Source organism: Tupaia chinensis, unplaced genomic scaffold (assembly GCF_000334495.1).
Source record: "Tupaia chinensis unplaced genomic scaffold, TupChi_1.0 Scaffold000423_1, whole genome shotgun sequence".
Classification (NCBI taxonomy): Eukaryota; Metazoa; Chordata; class Mammalia; order Scandentia; family Tupaiidae; genus Tupaia; species Tupaia belangeri.
This window is the reverse complement of record NW_006159928.1, coordinates 7,523,528-7,534,236: the sequence shown is the minus strand read 5'-3', so window position 1 is coordinate 7,534,236 and position 10,709 is coordinate 7,523,528. Positions and strand designations below refer to the sequence as shown.

At 42.5% G+C, this 10,709-nt stretch overlaps 1 protein-coding gene across 3 annotated transcripts in view; it reads right to left on the bottom strand.

Annotated features, from left to right (window-relative positions):
- METAP2 (methionyl aminopeptidase 2) overlaps positions 1-10,677 on the bottom strand; it is a gene marked incomplete at its 5' end in the record, with an annotated part of 37,742 nt that extends 27,065 nt beyond the window's left edge. For 2 of the 3 annotated variants that reach the window (XM_006154888.3, XM_027774351.1), the window contains 2 exon segments: positions 8,152-8,259; positions 10,606-10,677. In XM_006154888.3, coding sequence (XP_006154950.2) covers positions 8,152-8,259; positions 10,606-10,677 — 180 coding nt within the window. 3 annotated transcript variants of the gene reach the window in all.
- Between the last annotated feature and the right edge of the window lie 32 nt (positions 10,678-10,709).

The window sequence follows — 10,709 nt, the reverse complement described above, 5'->3', positions numbered from 1 at the left end:
AAGTGAAAAATCCCCCAAAAAAAAAAAAAGGAAAATAAAATAAAAAAAAAGAACAAAACAAAACCTGATGCCCAAAATCTGGTGTTAAAACTGTTTTGGAAATAGTTGGCAAAAGTGTACCTGAAACAGTCAAAAACTTACTCGTAGTTTTTTTTTTTTTTTTAAAGATGTTTGCTACAGGGCGCATGTGCTTGTCAGAGAAAGAGAGACTGACAAAGAGAAAGCGAGAAATCAACCTCCCCACCACCCCCTAACCCCCCAGAGAGAAAAATCACCCCTTGAGGGCATGGCCACCCTGCAATCTGTCTTCTCAGGATTTTGGACACACATGCACATGTGCCTGGCGTGAGTTTTAAGCCACCAGGTCCAGGACTAGAACTGTGGTCAACTACATGGGAGTCCAGGATATAATCATAATGCCATTTGTTGGTCCCCACTTGGGGTTGTTTTGTTTTTAAACAACAACTGTCTATGAACCCTATGCCAATACCCTTAAATTTTGAGAAAAGACTAAGGATATTAAGAAAAAAAGAAACAATGACTTAGAACACTTTATTATTTTTAAAAACTTATTTAGAGAGATTTTTGATAGAGGGTGTGTGCACTCACCAGAGAGAGAGCGAGAAATCGCACCCCCTAGGGGATAGTCACCCTGCAATCCCTTCTCCTCCATACTCCTCCTGGGATTTTGGGCATGCACACACACATGAACAGTGTGAGTTTCAAGCTGCCAGGTTAAGGATTCAAACTCTGGTCTGCCATGTGCGAGTTCAGTGATGTAATCATTATGCCATCTGCTGGTCTCTTATTTTTTAATTTTTTTTTAACATTTATTTACTTACTTATCTGTTTATTGTGATTTTCAAGCCACCAGGTCCAAGACTGGAATCACAGTAGGAATCTAGCACCTTAACTATCATGCTACCTGCCAGTCCCAGAACATTTTAAGTAAGAACATCAAAGACAGAACTAAGTGTCTGAATTTCTAAAAATGCTGCTCAATAAATTTCAGCAATCACTTTTTTTCTTTTTTTTAGAGAGGTTTTTGCTATAGGGTGCGTGCGCTCACCAGAGAGAGACAGAGAAAGAAAGCGAGAAATCACCCCCCCAGGGGGGATGGCCACGCTGCAATCCCTTCTCCTCCATTCTTCTCTTGGGATCTGGGGCACACACACGCACCCGGCACGAGTTTAAGCCACCAGGTCCGGGACTCGAACCGCGATCGACTACGTGGGAGTCCAGCAACATAGCCATTACGCCAACTGCTATCCCCTATCTTTCACTTGTAACACTGTAATTTCTTATTTTTAATTTTATAAAATTAACAAGAACCCACTAGCAGAAGAATATAGTAGAAACACAATATTGCTGACTTGCTCAATAATGAGTTTTTAGATTCAAGAGTCTAACAAAAACAACATGAAAAATGTTTGGAAAACACAACTTACTTTTTTATTTATTTATTTTTTAAATTTTGCCAGTTTTGCCAGAGGGTCTATGCACTTCCTAGAGAAGGACAGAGGGATAGGAGAGAAAGAGAGGGAAGTGAGAAAGCACCCGCCCCCAAAGGGGGTGGCCACACCACAATCCCTTCTCTTCATTTTCCTCTCAGGAAAGAGACAGACCAAGACCAGTAGATGATATAACGGTTACATTACTGAACTCCCACATAGTCAATCACAGTTGAGTCCCGGACTGGGTGCCTTAAAACTCACACCAGGTGTGAATGCAAGCATGCCCAAAATCCCAAGAGAAGAATGGAGAAGGGATTAAGTTGAGGCATGGCCATCCCCTGGGGTGGGGGGGATTTCTCACTTTCTGCCTCTGTCTCTATGGCAAGTGCAGGCACCCTATAGCAAAAAACCTCTCTCTCAAAAAAAGAGGGACTTCAGTGTAGTCATCTCCCTTGAGGAGTACTCTCTCTCTCTCTATTGTTTGGGGGTGGGGGGAGAAGATCTTTATCACTCTACTATCCTTGTGGGTAATTATTTAGCACAGCCTATTTTAAGTACAGAATAATACCCACCATTTATTGAACTCTTTGTGGCAAGATGGCAGCAGAGTTAGGATCTGAAAAACTGTATATGCTTAAGGTTCCAACCATGGGCCAGCAAGTGGCGTGGTGGGTAAAAACTAACACATGGCTGACAACAGTTCAAGTCTTAGACCTGGTGGCTTGCTTTCTCACTCCTGCCCATGTCTTTCTCTGATCAAACTGGAAAATAACAATAAAGTTAAATAATTCTTAAAAAAAAAAAAAAAAAAAGGTTCCAACCATTACACCTTATTTCAACTTATGTTTTTACAAAAATGCCTCTCTTTCAGAGCATCCCAAGAGAGCCCAACCTTGTTAGCACAGTGGTAAGTAACTCCACCTGTCAGTATTCTTATCTATATATTTTTAAAATTCGTAAGAGGTGCGTGTACATGTGTGCACATAAGAGTGGATACTCTTCACTAGGTAGGTCATGCCATGATTCCGTTCTTCTAGTCCTCCCGCCCACTGGCTTCCTGGACATGTGGGCACACAACTCCATATATTCTCAGGCCAAAGCCAGGAACTCAGAATGAGGCCAGCATGTGGCTTCCAGCTTCATGATCCAGTAGGCTACTGACTGCATCACAGAGGCTAGGGTTCTCAGGGTATTCTCTTTTCACATATATAATTTTTCTCCTTCATTCATGATAAAGCATGTATACACTCGCAAGAGTGAGAGAGCGCAACCTTCACAGAGTCTGGTGGCACCATGATATCCCTTCCCCAGCTGTCTAGCCTATCAGATCCTAACGCTCATCTCAGGCACATGCCACCACATCTCAAGCAGATCAAGCTGGGGTTTCAAACCGCAGTTGCTGAGCAAGATCCAGCTTTTCTCAAGCAATACCCAACTGCTGAGACACAGAATCAGCCCTCTCAAGGTAATTCTTAATAGGCAGAGACTGTTCATATTTATTTCTGTATTAATATTATGCCCACATCAAATGATATATTGAATAACAACTAGACATCCAAATGCCAAAAAAAAAAAAAAGAAACTGAACCTTTACTCCCTCGCTACAGAAGAATTAGTTCTAAATGAACCACAGAACTTAATGTAATAGCTAAAAATACATAAAACTTATTGTAGAACATAGACAAAAATGTTCATGACCTTAGAGACAATGATGATTTAACTTTCTGGATAGAACACCAAAACTACCCATAAATAAAAATAACTAGATCCCATCAAATTAAATTGTGCTGTAAGCACTACCATCAATGAAATGAATAGGGATCCCACAGCATGGGGGAAAACATTTGTGAAACAAAACTGGTAAAGTACTTGTATCCAGAATACACAAAGGAACTATTATAACTCAATAAGACACCAACCCAAAGGCTGGCCCTATATCCTAGTGGTTAAGGGAGCCAGATCACACATGGCCAATCACAACTCACATCCCAGCCCCAATGGCCTAAAAAAACATGTCAGCAGGTGTGCATACATGCCCAAAATGCATGTATTGGGATGCTCCAAATTCTGACAGGATGGAGAAATGGAGAAGAGATTCCAGCATGAGTATGTTTCATGGGATGGGGGAGGGTACTTTCTCCCTCCAGCTCTGGCTTTATAAAAAAGGACAAACCATTAAAAACTTCACCAAAGAAAGGCCAAAAAGCAAAAAACAAAAAAAAAAAAAACAACCAACAACAACAACAACAAAAAACCACACATTACAAGAAAAGATGCTTACTATCATTAGGGAAGTGAAAATTAAAACTATAATGAAAGGGGCCAGCAGGGGGCATAGTGGTTAAGGTGCTAGATTTGCACACAGTCAACCATGGTTTGAATCCTGGACCTGGCAGCTTGAAAATTACACCGGGTATATGTGTGCATGCCCAAAATCCCAAGAAGAGAATGGAGAAGGGAACTACAGCATCAGAGCCTGGCCGTGGCGGCCGGTCCTCCCAGGTACCCTGCACTATAGGGTTAGACTCGCTAGGCTGGGGTCTAGGACAGCTGGCACTGGGCACTGACCGCAGGCATGGTCGACTGCAGCCAGCCCTTGTCACTACGGCTGGCTGCAGTGTCTTGGGATGGCTCCTCTAGATCTTTTTTTTCTTATTATAAATACTTTTTTTTTTTTTTAATTTGCTACAAGGCATATAAACTCAGCAGAAAGGGACAAGAGAAAGTGAGAAAGCAAGCGACTAGGTGTGGAACTTGAACCACGTTGAGAGTCCAGTGCATTAACCACCATGCCACCTGCTGGTCCAGAAAATGTTCTGTATCTTGACTGTGATTTACAATTACATATTTGTCAAGAAAAACGAACTTGGGACCAGCAGTTAACGTAATGGCTATGTTGCTGAACTCCCAAGTAGTCCACTGCAGTTTGAGTCCTGGACCGGATGGCTTAAACTCACGCTGAGCACATGTGCATGCATGCCCATTTCCCCTGGGGGGTGATTTCTCACTTTCTGTCTCTCTCTGTCTTTTTGGTGTGCGCATGCGCCCTATAGCAAAAACCTCTAAAAAAAACCAACCAACAACAAAAAACGCAATGAACTATACACTTAAAAAGGGTAAGTAATTTTAGGCAAATTATGTATTAATAAGCCTGACTTAAAATGTATTGAATGAATTACCTCTAGCACATTGCCAGGAGCACAAAGGATCAACTTTTCACTGAATCTCCAGTTTTAACTTCAACACAGCTGACATTAAACTTAGTCCCTTCTTAGCCTATAAAGTCCCCTCTCCCAGTCTCTAAGCAGTTCTCTCTCCTAACTTCACTATTTCAGTCAACAGCATCATCATTCTGTCACCCAAATTCAAAACCCTAGAGTTTTGAATGCCTCTTCTTTCATACTCCCTGATCAGAAGTCTCTAAGTTCTTTGAATTCTGCATCTATATCACCATTACTTTCTGCCCATTCCCACTTACAGTGATGAGTCTAAATCTTCATTACCAACACCTGGACTATTGCTAAGTGACCTTCTAAATGATCTCCATGCTTTTCTATGATTTCCTCTCCTCTAAACAACCTTGTATACATATGAAGCCTAAATTATTTTTCCATACCATTTTTCTTTAAGCTTTCTGCCACAGGGCACATGTGCTCACCAAAGAGAGACTGAGAGAGAAAGAGAGAAATCACCCCCAGAAGGGATAGCCATGCCACAAGTCCTTCTCCTCCAATCTCCTGAGATTTGGAGCATGCATGCACATATGCCCAGTTTGATTTTCAAGCCACCAGGGCCAGGATTTGAACTGTGGTCAGCCACGTGGGAGTAACCACTTTGCCACCTGCTGGCCCCTCTAAACCATTCTTAAAATGCTCAAAGGCTCCTTCAATGAATCATCTCATATGGCCAGTGTGCACTATCACTATGCTTTGAATTCTTTCTCAGCATTCTCTCTACCCAAAATGGTCTCTTCCACTTGGTTTTATTCAAATCCTATTCCTTACATTGAGCCATCCTTCAGTATTTGGTCTACAATTCCACCCCCAAATTTGAAGAACTATTATTGCAGGTACCAGAATACCTTGGACCTCCACTTTTTTCTCCTGGGTTGTTTGTTTTTGCAATAGGGTACAAGCACCAGCCACAGAAAACAAGAAATCGCCCCAGGGAGGATGGTCCCATCGCAATCCCCTCTTCTCCATTCTCTTCTCACGATCTTTGGCACACACAAAGTGGCCTTTGTTTTCAAGCCTCTGGGTCCAGGACTTGCACCAATCAGTCATATGGGATCCAGCCACTTAACCCTCCACATCACCTATTGGCTCTGACATTTGGTCTCTGTACCACACCATAAACTTCCCTTTAGGAGAAAGATTCTGAAATACTAGCTTTCCATCACTTCAAAGACCTCTTATAACTGATATGTAGTACTGGTTGATCCCAATTATCAAAATAAGAAAATGATCAACTAAAATTAGAGAAAATTACCAATATTCCTAACATTTTTTGTAATAAACTGAAAACGTACGATCAAAATACAAACTTTTCTCTTTCAGTATCAAAAGATTCATACCATTTTGTAGAGGTGAAATGGAACAAGACACACTTCAAGAGTAGCACTGCCATATTTTATATAGTGGGTGTATTACAACCTAAAATATTTCTTTGAATTTACAGAAACATTTTTTTCTTTAATTTTACTTACTCATTCATTTATTTTAATTTTGACCAGAAGGAGACACAGAGAAAGAGGGGGGGAAAATGAGAAAGCAAGCCACCAGGTCCGGGACTTGAATCATGCTTGGCCATGTGGGTGTGTCCAGTGCCTTAACCACCATGCTATTTGCTGGTCCCAAAAGCCTTTTCTTAAAAGCTCTAAATATGTTTATAATCTGAAACCTAAGCCAAAGTAGACTGCAGAGTTTTGCTTAAGAAAGGAAAAAAGTGGAGCCAGTAGACAGTGTGGTGATTAAGTAGCAGAACTACCAGATGACCAATGACAGGAGTTCCAGACCTGGTGGCTTGAAAATTACACTGGACGCATGTGTGCCCAAAATCCCAAGAGGAGAATGGAGGAGAAGGGATTATGGCTTGGCTATTCCCCTGGGGGATGATTCTCACTTTCCCTGTCTCCAATGAGTCCATGTGACCTATGGCAAGAAAGGAAAGGAAAGGAAGAAGGAAGGGAGAGAGAAAGAGAGAAAGAAAAGAGGTAAAAAAAGAAAGGCAAAAAGCTGGGCTGGTCTTGTGGCCTAGTAGTTAAGGGAGCCATATCTCACATGGCCAACCTCACAGTTCAATTTCCAGCTCCAGTGTCTTAGGAAAAAAAAAGAAAAACAAAACTCTGAGTGTGGAGTACATGCACACACACCTGCATGCCCTAAATCTGAACAGAATGGAGGAACGGAGACAAGAGTACAGTATGACCACACTCCTCTGGAGTGTTTTTCTCTGACAAGCACATACACTCTCTGGCTTATAAAAATGAAACAAAACAAAACAAAAAAACACTAACGATTCCCTTGAACTTCTACCAAATGTTGACTATAAGCTTCTTGAAAGCAGAGAACATATCTTTCTAAAGGAAAAAACAACTATCCTACATTACTCGAGTATCTTAAGTATAGCCCCTGCTAATGGTTGAAAAGCATAAACCCAGGATGGCAGTGTTTGAGATCAGGGCAGTAGGTAATTACAAACTCAAAGAACAGGAACACCCATCTTCCCCTCCAGGTAAGAGGCTCTAGATGAACAGTTCTTTTATCTAGTCTCTCTCCCTCCATTTTCTTACTGATAGTATTAGAATTCCTGAAGTTACTGTCCATAAGGTGCTAAAGTGAGAATATCTATAATAGAGAACATTTAAAATAGAAAGCACTCCAATATGCTTCTGGGAGAATGAGGAGAGGTAGCTGAGTAAAAGGAATAGGTGTGGGATCAGGTACTAGGTCTGGCTCTATTCTGCACATACAAGCTGTGCTGCATTAGGCAAATCACCTAACCACCATTTCCCTACCTGAAGGGAACAGCACCTACTTCACTTGAGTTTTGAGTTTAAGTGAGATTGCATTTGAAAGTTTCCTGGAATAATGCCTAATATGTACTAGTTGTTCAATAAAAAATAAATACAAAACCCTTAATTTTGTAATAATACTCACCCACTACTTGGCCTTCTACCAAGGATAAATTTAAAAGCTGAGATCTGTTCTGTACAAGCAATTACTCAACATATCAACTTTTTAAAGAGTTGTTAATAATACTTTTAATCTGTGACATAATTAACTTGGCTTTAATAAGTAAAATGTCAAGAAAATAACAGACTATATGGATGAATAAACAGATTTTGTTTAAAGAATGACACATTCTTTTTTTTTTTTTTTACCTTTTTTTTTTGAGTTTTTTTTTTTTTTCACTATAGGGCACGTGCGCTCGCCAGACAGACAGAGAGAGACATAGAGACAGAAAGCGAGAAATCACCCCCCGGGGGGACGGTCACGCCGCAATCCCTTCTCCTCCATTCTCCTCCTGGGATCTTGGGCACGCACGCACACACGCCCGGCGTGAGTTTTAAGCCACCGGGTCCGGGACGCGAACCGCGGTCGACTACGTGGGAGTCCAGCGACATAGCCATTACGCTAACTGCTGGTTCCCAAGAATGACACATTCTTTAACCACAAAAATCAAACTGACCATTTACCTTCATCATCATCATCTCTTTCTTTATCTTCCAATGCTTGCTTTTCCAACTGTCTTGCTACCTCGTCCACTGAGACTCCTGATTCTTTATCAGGTTCCTGTTGCCCTGCTGATCAAGTAAAATATCAGAAATCAAGTTAAATAAAAATACTTCTGACTGGAGTATATACTAACAATCAATCCTGGAGAACTCACAAACCCTTTCCTGGTAAGTGTTTAGGAAACAAAAACACAAACATTATTGTGAACATAACAGAACTTACTTAAAAATTCAATAACTAAGTAATACTGTCCATTTATTAATCCTTTCAACAAAATATCCATTACACATGCCAAAAGCTAAAGGAGTAACAAAAGTGTGAGCAGGGATCCTATCCTTAAGTGTTATAGTTTGACTTTTAAAATTACTCAATGAGACTACAATAAATACTTTATCAAATTCTTAAAGAAAGCCAATAAATGCTGAAGACCTCAGAAAGAAAACATTCATGTGACCCTCCCTGGGCTTCATGAAGAAAGAAGCTGTCACCATGAGCTGGGCTATAGAAAAAAAAGGACAAAAAGAAAAACAAAACAGTAGGGACCAGCAGATGGCAAAATGGTTATGTTACTGGATTCCCAGATAATGGACAGCTGTTTGAGTCCTGGACCCAGCAGCTTAAAACTCATGCAGGGTGCCAGGACCAGCAGTTGGCATAATGGTTATGTCACTGGACCCCCATGTAGTCAATCACGGCTTTAAGTCGGGGACCTGGTGGCTTAAACTCAGGCCGGGCGAGTGTGCGTGCGTGCCCAAGATCCCAAGAGGAGAATGGAGGAGAAGGGATTGAGGCGTGGCCATCCCTCCTGGGGGGTGATTTCTTGCTTTCTGTCTCTGTGTCTATGTCTTTCTGGCAAGCGCACATGCACTATAGCAAAAAAACTCAAAACAACAAAACAAAAACAAACTCATGCAGGGTGGACTGGTGCCCAAAATCCCGGGATGGAGGAGAAGGGATTGTGGCACAGCCATGCCCCCAGGGAGATGATTTCTCGCTTTCTATCTGTCTCTTTCTGTGTCTCAGGCCTACAGCAAAAATCTCTCTTTAAATATTTAAATAAGTAAAAAGGTAAGAAAATAAATTGAAAGCTATAGCCTGGACCATCTTAACATCTAAGCACAAACCAGGTCCCTTGCTCTGAAGGGATTACAATCTACCTGTAGAAGCAATATGTAAGTGTAAAAAGAGTAGTATCAGGTGACCCATAATGATGCAAAGTTCTGGCTACTGAATAGTACTACTCCTATTGAGATACAAATGTTAAAAATGTATTAAGAAAAAAAAAAAAAAAAAAAACTATTACGATCAGTCCGCTGAACACCTTACAGGCCAAACTGCAGAGTTTGGATTTCATCCAAAAGCCAGAAACAGCCACCAAGAGTATGTCCTGGGATTAAATTTTGTGCTGGAAGAGTTCCAGCATTGCTACAACTCTCCATCTTCCCCTCTCATCTAATCAGTTTCAGGAAAATGTAGATCAGCCCTCTCCAAACCTCTCTCAACTCCGTCTTAATCGCTTTTGGCCTCTCCTATTCGTTCTTAATTAGAAACAGGTAAAATCAATTTTTCCTAAAAAGAAGGCGCCTGGAGGGGGGAGGGAAGGAATGGGCTTCTCAAGACAACAAACATAAATTCGAAGCGCATAACATGTTTCAACTGTAAACTTTCGGCTGTTTTCCTCGCCTTCCCCGTGGATTCTGAGGTTTCAGCCTGAGAAGTTCAATTCCGAGCCACAGAATATCCTATCTGCACTGTCTGCAAGCAGCATCATAATTCAAGCCAAGTGGCCCCAAAGCTTGACAACGCTGCGGGATTAGACAGGTGAAAACCTGTACCACCACCATGACAAAGTCTGCAGCTACCAGTGACCTGGGCGCGTGGGCACACACAGACACACACGCCCCGAAGTGCAGCCTGCAACAAAAATCCAAACGTAAATCGGCATGCTGGGGGAAGACGACGCTAGTCGTTACCTTTCTCCACCCCATCCTGTCCCCCGACAAAAAAAAATCCATCCCAGGTTGCTCCAGCGAAGAGGCGGCAGTACGAGTCGGAAGCGGGTTTCGGAGGAGTCTTCTGGTCAAACCGAGTGGAAGACGGTGAAGCTGTGCTCTGTGCACGGCTTCAGGTCTGTGCCACAGCGTGTGTGGGACCTGAGTTCTGGCACTGGGAGTTCAGGCCCAGAGACCCAGAGCCGGCACTCTTCTACCCGACGGCACCCCCACCAGCCCTCCAGTGCCACGGGAAGAGAAGCAGCCTCCGCTCGGGACTGGGAGTCTGTACCGGCCTGCTGAAGCCTGAGACTCAGTTTAGTCCGGGCTCCGGTTACTCGGTCCGTGCCACCCCCGCCGGGCCTGGGCCAAGCCATTCGGCCATTCCTGGCGGACGCTAGGAAAAGATTAAACTCCCCTTACCTGCTCCAGCTCCTTTACTCTTCTTTTTCTTCCGCCTCTTTTTCTTGGCTGCTTCCTCAGCCGTAGAGGCAGGTCCCCCTTCCCCTGCGTCCCGCTCCACGGCG